This window comes from Mustelus asterias, chromosome 8 (assembly GCF_964213995.1).
Source record: "Mustelus asterias chromosome 8, sMusAst1.hap1.1, whole genome shotgun sequence".
Taxonomy (NCBI): Eukaryota; Metazoa; Chordata; class Chondrichthyes; order Carcharhiniformes; family Triakidae; genus Mustelus; species Mustelus asterias.
This window is the reverse complement of record NC_135808.1, coordinates 7,219,554-7,235,214: the sequence shown is the minus strand read 5'-3', so window position 1 is coordinate 7,235,214 and position 15,661 is coordinate 7,219,554. Positions and strand designations below refer to the sequence as shown.

General features: G+C 44.9%; 1 gene segment (V, D, J or C); it reads right to left on the bottom strand.

Annotated features, from left to right (window-relative positions):
- Window positions 1-2,087: 2,087 nt before the first annotated feature.
- Window positions 2,088-14,379, bottom strand: LOC144497640 (T-cell receptor alpha chain V region 2B4-like). The segment is given in 4 exon segments: window positions 2,088-2,731; window positions 9,349-9,702; window positions 13,329-13,385; window positions 14,274-14,379. Coding segments are annotated over 4 exon segments (642 nt in total).
- Between the last annotated feature and the right edge of the window lie 1,282 nt (window positions 14,380-15,661).

The window sequence follows — 15,661 nt, the reverse complement described above, 5'->3', positions numbered from 1 at the left end:
TCAATACAAGTATTCAATTTGAAGCTCTTGCATAATGCTAGTGTTGTGCCTCAGTCTCTCTCACCCCCGATCCTAACTTTTTCGGATTTCTTAGAAAGCATTTGAAAAACACGTCCATTTGTTAACAGCATGCTGATTCACCGCGCCTGGGTGATTTCTCTATCTACCTCCATTTCCTGCTGCAGCCTAGTTGACACTCGGCTCTCCAAACCTCTCACTATTCTCACTTGGAAATATATCGCCGTTCCTTCGCAATGGCTGGGTAAGAATCCTGGAATTCCCTCCCTAATGGCATTGTGGGTCAACCCGCAGCACGTGGACTGCAGCGATTCAAGAAGGCGGCTCCCCACCACCTTCTCAAGGGTGGCTCGGGATTGGCAATAAATGCTGGCCAGCCAGCGACGCTCATGTCCCAAGAATGAAAAAAAAAGCCACATCCCAAACTTGCGTTCACGAATCGCTCGATCTTACTTCTGTTCTCCTCTATTCCAATCATATTCATCGTGAAACTTAGCTTTGCATCTTTCTTCCTCAAAAATAGCCACATTCAATGTCAGTTAACCACAGTGCAAATCAAACTGGTGGTTTTCATTGAGATTTATCACATACCGTATTTACAACTTGGATTCCCTGTTTTATTCTTTGACCTATACGACATTTTAAATTGATTACGTATTTTCAAGCTGGAAGAACAGTAATAGCCCAAAAATAGCATATTGGAGTGATCAATAGAAGTGAAAACTTTAGGAGAAAATCTGCTCTTTCCTTAACATAGACTTTCATTTTGAATAGGGAATTCTCCAGCCGCGCTGGTCTTAAAGCCAGAAATTCCCAGCCGACCGTCAATGGCGTTTCACATGCTCAGCAACTCGCCCGCTAAAATTCCAGTGGCGGGCGGGATGGGAGAATTCCGGCCATATAGTTTCTCAGCTCACCATTGCTTGAGACCTTGTATATGATGTGACAAAAACACTGTGATCCGCAAAGCCTGGAGCAAATGGATTAAAAATGCTATAAACACGTGAAACATTCTGAGGTTTACTCGGATGCACAATTAGGTAAGCGTTACTTCTGCAATTTTGATGACCAGACTGTAATTCAACGCAGTGAAAACATTCAATCAATAATTAATACGTGACAACGGTGGCGCACAATGGTGGGTAGCAGTCATTTTTTTTCATTCTTGTAACTAACTGAAACATAGTTAGTTATAACACAATTTCCCATTCACCTTTCCTTCTCTTTCAGCCTCACGTTCTCTCATTCCTCATTTAAGATTCTCCTTAGAGTCTATCAGTTCATCCCAGCTGTCGGTTAAGTTGCTGGAATATCTCACGATAGTGCTTGATAATGTTCCGGTGATTCACATTGGGATATTCAACACGGTGGAAAGCTCTACGTAAGCGCAAGCTATATCTTGTTTTAAGATTCACGTTTCTTCCTGGACTCGGCAACATTGGCTGCTTTCTCCCTAAGCTTCCCAAATCTATCTATGTCAAGTCAATTGAAGCAACGATGGATTTCTAAGAAAATTTATTTGCGAGAGAGATTGGTCACGGTCTCTCTCATCGCGTGGAGCATGAGGCGACAGTACTTGGTTTTGTCATAGAATCATAGAACACAGCATCGCAGGTGGCCAATTGCCCAGTCCCTGTGCCTTCTTCACGCCCCTTTCGCCGAACACATAGCGCACAAAATCCCAATCATTCCCCAATCATGTCTGCACCGACCCTGTGAAAGAGCACTCGACCGAGGCCCACTCACCCGCCCTATAATAGTTACCCTGCGCATTTAACATGGCCAATCCACCTAACCCGGAGTGTGAGAGGAAACCCGAGCACCCGGAGCAAATCAACACAGACACTGGGAGAACGTGCAGACTCCGCACAGACAGTGACCCAAGCTGGGAATCGAATCCGGAGATGTCTCTGGAGATGTGACCATGTCGGTCTTTCCATTAATTGTTTCTGCGGTAATCAAAATACACCTATGGCACAAACCATAGTATTTGTGATTTCAAAATATGCAAAGTTCAAACAATGGCCTTGTTCAGTTGCATTTGTTAAAGAAAATCATGATAGCCAACGCTGACATTTTGATTATCCATCATTTTAGTTTACTGTCGCTTTAGATACATCGCAACGTGAGCTAAATTAACCGCGGCGTTCTTTTACATATACAGTATTCAACACACTGCAGGGAAGATATAGATCTGCAGTAACTTATTCTATGTAGTAATCAAGTTAAATTTAGTATAATTAGTTAGAGGTCCGCAGCAGTGAGGAGGAAATTTGAAAATAGAATAGAATTTATAGAATCCCTACAGTGCAAAAGAAGGCCATTCAGCCCATCGACCCTGCACTAACAACAATCCCACCCAGGCTCTATACCCGTAATCTCAAGTATTTACCCTGTTTAATCCCCCTGACACGAAGGGTCAATTTAGCATAGCCAATCCACATAACCCACACATCTTTGGAATCTGGCAGGAAGCCGGCGCACCCGGAGGAAACCCACGCAGATACGGGGAGAACATGCAAACTCTACAGACAGTCACCCAAGGCTGGAATGCGAACCCCGGTCGCCGGAGCTGTGAGGCAGCAGTGCTAACCACTGTGCCACCGTGCCATCCAAAGGATGAATGTCAGCAACACCAGCACCAACGCTGCCACTATGAGCCGATAAACGTTCCATTGAATTGAAGGCGATGTCACTTCAGAATAAACGCGACCTACAGAGAGAAAACAAACAAAAAAAAACAGCTTTTCTTTCCTCCATTCTGCTTTTGATGTTAACTGTATGCTTTATTTGAGAAAACTTCCGCGAGCTTCGGTGCAGAGCGCCACAACACGAAGATGGTGAGCAGATAAAGGAAACAAAGTGTTTTGCGTGCTAGCTTGTGCTGTCGCATGCTTTAGTTAGCGGTAAGTTTCAGTTCAAAAAGTGTCAACTGAGTACACAGCCACGGGCCAAAGATGGCCAGCAGATAAAGCTACGGGGAAACGAGAGTTCAGTGAATATAAGGCTGTGTATTATAAACCTATAGATTTCAGCGTGGCCGGTTATCGGAGATGAAGTGTTACACCATGTGCTGTGCAAGAGTTTTTTTATTCTTTCATTTATGTGTCTTTGTATGTATTTCAGTGTGTGGGTCTGTATGTATCTGTATGTGTCTGTCCATGTCTGTAAGTGTGTGTTATTCTATGTGTGTCCACATGTGAGAGTGTGCATGTGTGAGTGATTCTCTGTATGTCTGTATCTCTGTGTGTATACATGTGTGTGTCTGTGCATGTGTGTTGTGTGTGCGTGTCTGTATGTATTTCAGTGTATGGGTCTGTATGTATGTGTGCATGTTTGTGCATGTATGTGTGTGATTGCATGTATGTCTGCATGTAAGTCTGTGCATAAATGTGTGATTGTGTGCGTGTATACACGTATGTGTGTATGTGTCTATGTGTGCGTGTTGTGTGCACATGTCAGTATGTATTTCTGTGTGTGGGTCTGCATGTATCTGCATTTGTCTGTTTGTGTCTGCATGTGTGTGTGATTATATGTATGCATATGTGCATGTGCATGTAAATATAATTGTGTGTGTGTCTATGTCTCTGTGTGTGTATACGTGTGTGTATGTAGGTGTCTGTGTGTTGTGTGCATGCCTTTATGTATTCCTGTATGTGTGTCTGTAGATATCTATGTATGTCTGCCTGTGTCTGTATCGGTGTGTGTGCTGAAGTGTGTGATTGTGTCTGTGTCCGTGTGCCTATGTGTGTGTGTCTATACGTATGTGCCTGTATGTGTCTGTTGTGTGTCGTGTCTGTGTGTACTTCTGTGTGCTGGTGTGTATGCATCTGCGTGTGTCACCATTGTGTATATGTGCGTGTATGATTATATATGTGTCTGTGTGTGTGATCGTGTGTCTCTGTCTGTGTGTGCATATGTGTGCGTGTGTATGTATCTGTGTGTACATGGCATGTTTCAGAAAAACAACTCACTCGAGTAAGTTATTTATTCCATTCTGGGGTAGGTAGGACCTCTACCAACGGGATGGTCTACACCTGAACCAGAGCGGTACCAATATCCTGGGTGGGAAATTTGCTAATGCTCTTCGGGAGGGTTTAAATTAATTCAGCAGGCGGATGGGAACCTGAATTGTAGATCCAGTGTACAGGAGGTTGAGAGTAGTGAGGTCATGGATAAGGTTTCAGCGTCGCAGGGGTGTACTGGCAGGCAGGAAGGTGGTTTGAAGTGTGTATACTTCAATGCCAGGAGCATCCGGAATAAGGTGGGTAAACTTGCAGTATGGGTTGGTACCTGGGACTTCGATGTTGTGGCCATCTCGGAGACATGGATAGAGCAGGGACAGGAATGGTTGCTGCAGGTTCCAGGATTAGATGTTTCAGTAAGAGCAGGGAAGGTGGTAAAAGAGGTGGAGGTATGGCACTGTTAGTCAAGGACAGTATTACGGTGGCAGAAAGGACATTTGATGAGGACTCGTCTACTGAGGTAGTATGGGCTGAAGTTAGAAACAGGAAAGGAGAGGTCACCCAGCTGGGAGTTTTCTATAGGCCTCCGAAAAGTTCCAGAGATCTAGAGGAAAGGATTGCAAAGATGATTCTGGATAGGAGCGAAAGTAACAGGGTAGTTGTTATGGGGGACTTTGCAAATATTGACTGGAAAAGCTATAGTTCGAGTATTTTAGATGGGTCAGTTTTTGTCCAATGTGTGCAGGAGGGTTTCCTGACGCAGTATGTAGATAGGCCAACAAGAGGCGAAGCCACATTGGATTTGGTACTTGGTAATGAACCAGACCAGGTGTTAGATTTGGAGGTAGGGGAGCACTTTGGTGATAGTGACCACAATTCGGTTATGTTTACATTAGCGATGGAAAGGAATAGGTATATACCGAAGGGCAAGAGTTATAGCTGGGGGAAAGGAAATTATGATGCGATTAGGAGAGATTTAGGATGCATAGGTTGGGGAAGGAAACTGCAGGGAATGGACACAATTGAAATATGGAGCTTGTTCAAGGAACAGCTACTGGGTGTCCTTGATAAGTATGTACCTGTCAGGCAGGGAGGAAATGGTCGAGTGAGGGAACCGTGGTTTACTAAAGAAGTTGAATCTCTTGTGAAGAGGAAGAAGGAGACTTATGTAAAGATGAGACGTGAAGGCTCAGTTAGGGCGCTTGAGAGTTACATGTTAGCCAGGAAGGATCTAAAGAGAGAATTAAGAAGAGCCAGGAGGGGAAATGAGAAGTCTTTGGCAGGTAGGATCAAGGGAAACTCTAAAGCTTTCTATAGGTATGTCAGGAATAAAAGGATGACTAGGGTAAGATTAGGGCCAGGCAAGGACAGTAGTGGGAAGTTGTGCATGGAGCCTGAAGAGATAGGAGAGGCACTAAATGAATATTTTTTGTCAGTATTCACGCAGGAAAAAGACAATGTTGTCGAGGAAAATACTGAGATACAGGCTATAGGACTAGACGGGATTGAGGTTAATAAGGAGGAGGTGTTAGCAATTCTGGAAAGTGTGAAAATAGATAAATCACCTGGCCTGGATGGGATTTATCCCAGGATTCTCTGTGAAGCTAGGGAGGAGATTGCAGAGCCTTTGGCTTTGATCTTTATGTCGTCATTGTCTACAGGAATAGTGCCAGAAGACTGGAGGATAGCAAATGTTGTCCCCTTGTTCAAGAAGGGAAGTAGAGACAACCCTGGTAATTATAGACCAGTGAGCCTTACTTCTGTTGTGGGCAAAGCTTTGGAATGGATTATAAGAGATAGGATTTATAATCATCTAGAAAGGAATAATTTGATTACGGATAGTCAATACGGTTTTGTGAAGGGTAGGTCGTGCCTCACAAACCTTATTGAGTTCATTGAGAAGGTGACCAAAGAGGTGAATGAGGGTAGAGCAGTTGATGTGGTGTATATGGATTTTAGTAAAGTGGTTGATAAGGTTCCCCACGGTAAGCTATTGCAGAAGATACGAAGGCATGGGATTGAGGGTGATTTAGCAGTTTGGATCAGGAATTGGCTAGCTGTAAGAAGACAGAGGGTGGTGGTTGATGGGAAATGTTCATTCTGGAGTTCAGTTACAAGTGGTGTACCGCAAGGATCTGTTTTGGGGCCACTACTGTTTGTCATTTTTATAAATGACCTGGATGAGGGCATAGAAGGATGGGTTAGTAAATTTACGGATGACACTAAAGTCAGTGGAGTTGTGGACAGTGCGGAAGGTTGTTGCAGGTTACAGATGGACATAGATAAGCTGCAGTGCTGGGCTGAGAGGTGGCAAATGGAGTTCAATGCAGAAAAGTGTGAGGTGATTCACTTTGGAAGGAGTAACAGGATTACAGAGTACTGGGCTAATGGTAAGATACTTGGTAGTGTGGATGAACAGAGCGATCTCGGTGTCCATGTGCATAGATCCCTGAAAGTTGGCACCCAGGTTGATAGGGTTGTTCAGAAGGCGTATGGAGTATTAGCTTTTATTGGTAGAGGGATTGAGTTTCGGAGCCAGGAGGTCATGTTGCAGCTGTACAAAACTCTGGTGCGGCCGCACTTGGAGTATTGCGTACAGTTCTGGTCACCGCATTATAGGAAGGATGTGGATGCATTGGAAAGGGTGCAGAGGAGATTTACTAGGATGTTGCCTGGTATGGTGGGAAGGTCTCATGAGGAAAGGCTGAGGGACTTGAGGTTGTTTTCGTTAGAGAGAAGAAAGTTAAGAGGTAACTTAATAGAGGCATACAAGATGATCAGAGGATTAGATCGGGTGGATAGTGAGAGCCTTTTTCCTCGGATGGTGATAGCTAGGACGAGGGGACATAGCTTTAAATTGAGGGGTGATAGATATAGGACAGATGTCAGAGGTAGGTTCTTCACTCAGAGAGTGGTAAGGGCGTGGAATGCCCTGCCTGCAGCAGTAGTGGACTCGCCAACATTTAGGGCATTTAAATAGTCACTGGATAAACATATTGATGATATTGGAATAGTGTAGGTAAGATGGGCTTTAGATTGGTTTCACTGGTTGGCGCAACATCGAGGGCCGAAGGGCCTGTTCTGCGTTGTAATGTTCTATGTTCTATTTTCCAAGTCTCTTCAGAGGGAAGTTCAGAGCATCAGGCACAACGCTGTTTTTCGCACCTGACACAGAATTGTTGTCCATCATTATTAATGGTGGTTATAATATGACAGGATGTGAAAGCAGCAGTGCATCTGATACCTGATTTCAGGGAAGACCCGACAAGAAAATGTTCAATTCATGAATTCATCAGAGCTTCAATTTCAAAGGTTGTTTTTAAACAGTAGAACGGTATATAAGGATATCATAGAACCCCTACACTACAGAAAGAAGCCATTCAGCACATCGAATCTGCACCAATCACACTCCCACCCAGGCCCTACTCCCGTAAACTCATGCATTCACCTTGCTAATCCCCCTGACATTAGGGTCAATTTAGCCTGGCCAATTAATCTTTGGACTGTGGAAGGAAACCGGAGCACCCGCTGGAAACACGCAGACACGGGGCGAAAATGCAAACTCCACACAGTGACCGGAGGCTGGAATTGAACCTGGGACTCCGGTGCTGTGAGGCAGTAGTGCTAACCACTGTGCCACCCTGACGTAAGACAACACAGACTGACCATTTACTGTGACCCTGTCATTACTTTAACAATTTTTTGCTGATTTTCTTGTTAATTCATTCTGATGCATCCCAGTTCACTCGCTGTGGTGTGCCTGGTGTCGACCCGTCTGCACTAAACAGCCACACCGCTTGGCCACGCTAACGGTTGCAACCCCAGTTTTATACCCATGATAAGATATCGGAGCAGAATTCGACCATTCGGCCCATCGAGTCTACCGCACCATTCGATTATGGCTGATACGTTTCTCAGCCCCATTCTCCCACCTTCTCCCCTTACCATTCAAGAACCTATCCATCTCTGTCTTAAGATAACTCAGCGACCTGGCCTCTTGCCACAGCATTTCTGTCCAATATTTTCAAGATGTGGAGATGCCGGCGTTGGACTGGGGTAAACACAGTAAGAAGTTTAACAACACCAGGTTAAAGTCCAACAGGTTTATTTGGTAGCAAAAGCCACACAAGCTTTCGGAGCTCTAAGCCCCTTCTTCAGGTGAGTGGGAATTCTGTTCACAAACAGAGCTTATAAAGACACAGACTCAATTTACATGAATAATGGTTGGAATACGAATACTTACAACTAATCAAGTCTTTAAGAAACGGAACAATGTGAGTGGAGAGAGCATCAAGACAGGCTAAAAAGATGTGTATTGTCTCCAGACAAGACAGCCAGTGAAGCTCTGCAGGTCCACGCAACTGTGGGAGTTACAAATAGTGTGACATGAACCCAATATCCCGGTTGAGGCCGTCCTCATGTGTGCGGAACTTGGCTATCAGCTTCTGCTCAGCGACTCTGCGCTGTCGTGTGTCGCGAAGGCCGCCTTGGAGAACGCTTACCCGAATATCAGAGGCCGAATGCCCGTGGCAGAATTCGGCCAACGTTGTCTACCTGATACGCTGCAAGAAAGGATGTCCCGAGGCATGGTACATTGGGGAAACTATGCAGACGCTGCAACAACGGATGAATGAACACCGCTCGACAATCACCAGGCAAGACTGTTCTCTTCCTGTTGGGGAGCACTTCAGCGGTCACGGGCATTCGGCCTCTGATATTCGGGTAAGCGTTCTCCAAGGCGGCCTTCACGACACACGACAGCACAGAGTCGCTGAGCAGAAACTGATAGCCAAGTTCCGCACACATGAGGGCGGCCTCAACCGGGATATTGGGTTCATGTCACACTATTTGTAACTCCCACAGTTGCGTGGACCTGCAGAGTTTCACTGGCTGTCTTGTCTGGAGACAATACACATATTTTTAGCCTGTCTTGATGCTCTCTCCACTCACATTGTTCCGTTTCTTAAAGACTTGATTAGTTGTAAGTATTCGCATTCCAACCATTATTCATGTAAATTGAGTCTGTGTCTTTATAAGCTCTGTTTGTGAACAGAATTCCCACTCACCTGAAGAAGGGGCTTAGAGCTCCGAAAGCTTGTGTGGCTTTTGCTACCAAATAAACCTGTTGGACTTTAACCTGGTGTTGTTAAACTTCTTACAATATTTTCAAAGCAGAGTCAAATGGAAGATGCGTTAATACCAGCGTTACATCCGATTCGGTCAGTGTACACATTTTTTTCGGTAAGATTCAACAGGGAAAATTGCAATCAATATATTAATGGTTTACTTACCTTGACCTTCCATTTGATCATGTTTGACGAGAGGCTGCTATACCAAAATAAAATGTAAAAGAACACAGACTCACGTTTCACTGTAACATTTGTTCCATCTCCAGTCCCCTTTCCACCAATGGCAAGCTCCACCTCACAGTAATACCTTCCCGTGTCTTTCGGTTCCACCTCAGTTATTGATATGGATGCATTTTTAAATTTGTGAAAGAAAGATACATCGGATTTCTGAACACGTCCGATATATTCTCTGCAGTTGTTGCAGACTGTACTGGTTCTGGATTCTTTATACCAAGTGACTGAACCAATGGCTTCATCTCCTGAATTGGTCGCATTCTCACTGAAGATACAATCCATGTGGAAGGTGTCGCCTTCGGGAACGCTGATTAAAGTCGGTGTCTGCTTGACTGTAACTCTAGAGCCAGTAACTCCTGTAGACACAAAATGTCCTCATGAGTAGTCACGCCACTCTATTCTATTCCTATTCATTTATGGGATATGGGCGTCGCTGGCTGGCCAGCATTTATTGCCCATCCCCAGTTGCCCGAGGGCAGTTGAGAGTCAACCACATTGCTTTGGCTCTGGAGTCACATGTAGGCCAGACCAGGTAAGGATGGCAGATTTCCTTCCCTAAAAGACATTAGTGAACCAGATGCTATTTTTCTGGAAATGGACAATGGTTCTATTCTAATCAGTGGATTCTTAATTCCAAATTTTTCTACCTTTGATTCAGATTCCCAATCTATTTGACAGTTCCCTTTCTCACCCTCAGATAATTCCACAAGCACAAAAAGAATTCAATAACCTGCTCCTGTAATCTGTCTTTACTTGAGACAACGATGGCCAGTATAAAATAGTTCACTGAAGAAGTTCTATTTTAAAGTGTTGGTTATAGAATCATAAAATCCTTACAGAGCAGAAGGAGGCTATTCAGCCCATCGAGCCTGCACCAATTCTGTGACAGAGTATTTTACCCAGCCCTCTTCCCCGCCCTATCTCCGCAACCCCACACATTTTCCATGGCTAATCCATCTAACCTACATACCTTAAGACACTGTTGGGAAATTTAGCATGGCCAATCCACCTAACCTGTATATCGTTCAACTAAAGTTCACGATAAGCATGGCCACCCCATGTTTTAGGCCATCCCTCCACATATAATCCTAGGCTTTGAATATGCCAGTCTGCACAGTCAGTTGGGTACACCTTGCACTGCAACACGCAAGTTGTAGGTAGATTATTTCCTCGGGTGGATGGAGCTATTACAAGGGGGCATAACTATAGGGTTCATGGTGGGAGATATAGGAAGGATATCAGAGGTAGGTTCTTTACGCAGAGAGTGGTTGGAATGGACTGCCTGCAGTGATAGTGGAGTCAGGCACTTTAGGAACATTTAAGCGGCTATTGGATAGGCACATGGAGCACACATGATAGGGAGTGGGATAGCTTGATCTTGGTTTCAGATAAATCTCGGCACAACATCGTGGGCCGAAGGGCCTGATCTGTGCTGTACTGTTCTATGTTCTATGTTCTAGACTAAAGAGATTAATTCACCGAGTTGATAATCGTCCAGCCACAGTTGATGTAATATTACATCTTAATTGCAATTACCTTTCATGCTAGTTTGGTCACTTATCAGCTTAGACCTCTAATTTAAAACTGATGATAATTTAAAATCAATTATCTTGAAAATTGTGATGATCATAACGACCATGGGGGAACAGGAGGTCTGCTGGAGAGAATTAGTATAATACAGCCCTGGACAGCCTTGGGGCGAGATGTTGGAGCAGTGGTAATAGCACTAGGCTATGGGTGGCACGGTGGCACAGTGGTTAGCTGCCTCACAATGCCAGGGACCTGGATTCGATTCCTGGTTTAGTCACTGTCTGTTTGGAGTTTGCATGTTTTCCCCGAGTCTGCGTGGGTTTTCTCCAGGTGCTCCAATTTTCTCCCACAGTCTGAAAGACATGCTGGTTGGAAGCATTAACCCGAACATGTGCTGGAGTGTGCCAACTGGGGGAATTTCACAGTAACTTCATCGCAGTGTTAATGTAAGCCTACTTCTAACTAATAAATAAACTTAACTTTAGTAATCCAGAAACCCAGGCTCATGCTCAGAGGCCAAGGGGAAGGAAAGCTGCCGTCCCTAGTTCCTGCTTGTGACTCCAGACCTACATCAATGTAATTGATTTCCCGATATGGCCAAGCATGCCACTCAGTTGAAACCCAATTATAGATGGGCAACAGATACTGGTCTTTCCAGTGAGGCTCAGATCCCATTTTAAAGTCACTTTTATCACCTCCTCAAACCAGACCTCGATATCAAGTTAGAGGGACAACCTCAGTGTTGCTGGACCCTCGTTGCTGGGGAGGGAGGGGGTTGGGGAGGGGAGGCGGAGGGGGTGATCATAGAATCCCTACAGTGCAGAATGAGGCCATTCGGCCCAACGAACCTGCACCTACAACAATCCCATCAAGGCCCTACTCCCTAGGCTATGGGCGGCACGGTGGCACAGTAAATAAATCACATATTTACTCTGATAATCCCCTGACACTAAGGGGCAATTTTAGCATGGCCAATCAATCTAATTTACACATCTTTGGACTGTGGGAGGAATCCGGAGCACCCGGAGGAAGCAAATGCGGACATGTGGAGAATGTGCAAACTCCACACCGACAGTGACCCGAGGCCGGAATTGAACCCGGATCCCTGGCGCGGTGAGGCAGCAGTGCTAGCCTCTTGTTGGACAATTTTACCTGCTCTGGGCCCCCATTTTGCGTCCACAAATTTTAACACATATAACGACGCTTTCTCGTCAAGTTCCAATTTCATTGCTTCGGAACATTTAGTATGTTAAGTATGTTTGCTTTGAGAATTACTTATCGGAGACTGTTATTAATAACTAGTGCGCCGGGCGCGGTTTGACGAGCATAAAGTGAACAGTACACGGAACCAAGGATAAGAGGATATCGCCAAATCTGTGAAATTCACATGAGTGTAGAAAATTCTGAAAGTAGTCAGTCCAATTTAGGAAAGCGAATGGTTATCGGGATGTGATCCTTCGCCACGCGGTGTTAGGAGGAGGTTTTAAAGCAATCTTAGAATGAAATCCCATGGGTCAGAACTGCTGAAGCCCAGTGAATTCACTTCAACTGCCATCGCTTGTGAACTGACCTCGGCGCTCAAGTCGCTGTATTCCACAATGCAGTCAGTGGATCTTGCCTACTCCTGAAGGATAATGGGATATACCAAGATAATGTTTGTTTTTGTGTGGTTCCTTTTAGACTTTTGAATGGCCCGCCGGATAACCATTAACATTGACACAGTTAGCAGAAGAATCTCCGAGATTGGCGATTCCATTCTTTAGGCAGTTGATATGAACGCATTTTCAAGCGCTTTGGGGCAATTGATGAGCCCAAAGGCGCCTGAAAAGTTGTTGTCTGTTATGTTTTCAAGTATATAATGAAATATCTGCTTTACAAATAAGTATTTGTACATAAGTATTTGTCTTATGTTAGATTAAATATATGCACGCAGACATAAATTTAATGTTATTTTTATTTATTATTAGTTTATTTTTTTTATTAGTGTCACAATCATAGAATTCTACAGTGCAGAAGGAGTCCATTCGGTCCATCGAGTCTGCACTGACCACTAATCCACTCAGGTCCTATCCCCATAACCGCGTGCATTTACCCTAGCTAGTCCCCCTGACATTAAGGGGCAATTTAGCACGGCCAATCCACCCAACCCATACGTCTTTGGACTATGGGAGGAAACCGGAGCACCCGGAGGAAACCCACACAGACATGGAGAGAATGTGCAAACTGCACACAGACAGTGACCCAAGCCAGGAATCGAACCCGGGTCCCTGGTGCTGTGAGGCAGCAGTGCTAACTACGGTGACACTATGCCCCCAGTGTTACCTGTGTGTATGTGTGTGTGTGCATGTGTGGTGGTGGTGGGGGGGCGGGCGGGCGGGGTGGGGGGGGGGGGTGGTGGCAGAATGTGAATCTGTTCAAAATTATCGAAAGACCATGGTTGTGGATTACTTACTCCAGAATAACAGCAATGACCAAATGAATCCATCCCATAACATGGCTTCACAACTGCCTGCAATAAAGGGAAAATAATTTGTATATATAATTTTTGCGAGATATTCATTCAACTGTTTGAGAAAAAATGTGATCCATTTAAACTTCCCTGTGTATTTATCCTTTCAGCTGGTGGTCACTGAACTATGGCAGTGAAAGATGCCTGGCTGGAATTCGATTTGTAACTCATGTAAATATATGGTCCCATTTATTTAGTGTCAAACAATGAAGAATATAGTGCGCAGTTATTGCTAAAGTTTATTTATTCATCACAAGCAAGCTTACATTAACACTGCAATGAAGTTACTGTAAAAATCCCCTAGTTGCCACACTCTGGCGCCTGTTCAGGTATACTGAGGGAGAATTTAGCATGCTCACTGCACTTAACCTGCACATCTTTCAGACTGTGGGAGGAAACCGGAGCACCCGGAGGAAACCCATGCAGACACTGGGAGAAGGTGCAGACTCTGCACAGACAGTGACCCAAGCCGGGAAGCAAACCCGGGTCCCTGGCGCAGTGCTAACCACTGCATCATTGCATTTTACTCTAACCCACCCACCTTCCTTTCAATAGAATCGTTTATGTACTCCTGAGAAAGCTGACAATGGCACCTTTTAACTTTTCATTCCAAATTGGCACCTCTGGCAGTGCGGCACTCTTTAGTAATTCATGAGAGTGTCAGGCTTGCCATGAAGTTCTAGATGTGGATTTGAACGCACAACCCTCCTGCCTCAGAGGTGCCTTGCAGATGAGAGTTTGAACCGGTTGCTTGCCTACTTTGCTATGGTTTAATGGGACATCTTTGCATTGGACTTAGCAAGAGAAGCGGATGGAGCTGCCCAGTAGCTCGGAGTAACTGCTATATCGCTTGCCCCATCACAATCGCGCATAGAGTTGAAACATTACCTTCTGACTGAAACTGCTGCAAACAACCTCCGCTGATTTCAGTGGTAGGATATTGATCAGAGTGATTTACATGTGGTAGGCAACAAATGTACTCATGCACTGTCATCTCCGGTATAGGAAATGGGTTAGTACTGTCTTAACTCATTTCTCATTGAATCAAGAAAAACCATTCATTCATTCGCACTCAGTCACCAACATGATGTCGCACCTGCTTGTGTGCAATGATAACACCTTCCCTTGAAACTGCTCATCATCACTTGTGAACATATTTTAGAATATCTACTATTTTCGAATTGCTGGAGGTAAAATCCTGCTGTGTGAGTGATTGAGTGGGCGCCAGTAGAGGTTGAGGCCATTTAACTCCTCTCCATAATCACTACATGAACTAGTTATCCTATCTATTTCACAAAACTATCATTCCTGAGATGTTTGTGGGGCTGCATATTAGAGCCATTTGTGATTTGGTAAGGTGCTGAGACCGAAACTTAAGTAAGCGAGAAAATCAAGTTTATTTATTATTGTTACAAGTATGCTTACATTGACATTGTAATGAAGTTACTGTGAAATTCCCCTAGTCGCCCCTAGTCGCCACACTCCTGTTCAGGTACACCGAGGGAGAATTTAGCATGACCAATGCATCTAGTGAGCACTGTGGGAGAAATCATCGAATTCGTACAGTGCAGAAGGAAGCCATTCGGCCCATTGAGTCTGCACCGACCACGATCCCACCTAGGCCCTATTTCCATAATGCCTCATATTTACCACCTGACAGTAAGGGGCAATTTAGCACGGCTAATCAACCTAACCTACACATGTGATAGAAGTCTACAAGATTATGAGGGGCATGGAAAGAGCGGATGGTCAGAAGCTTTTTCTCAAGGTGGAAGAATCAATTACTAGGGGGCATAGGTTTAAGGTATGAGGGGCAAGGTTTGAAGGAGATGTACGAGGCTGATTTTCTTACACAGAGGGTGGTGGGTGTCTGGAACTCGCTGCCAGGGGAAGTAGTGGATGCGGATATGGTAGTAGCTTTTAAGGAGCGTCTTGACAAATACATGAATAGGATGGGAATAGAGGGATATGGTCCCTGGAAGGGAGGGGGGTTTTAGTTAAGTCGGGCAGCATGGTAGGTGCAGGCTTGGATAGCCGCAGGGCCTGTTCCCATGCTGTAATTTTCTTTATCTTTGGACTGTGAGGAAGAGGATGTGTTGGAACTATTGAATGGCATCAAGGTTGGTAAGTCGCCGGGACCGGATGGGATGTACCCCAGGTTACTGTGGGAGGCGAGGGAGGAGATTGCGGAGCCTTTGGCGATGATCTTTGCATCGTCGATGGAGACGGGAGAGGTTCCGGAGGATTGGAGGATTGCAGATGTGGTCCCTATATTC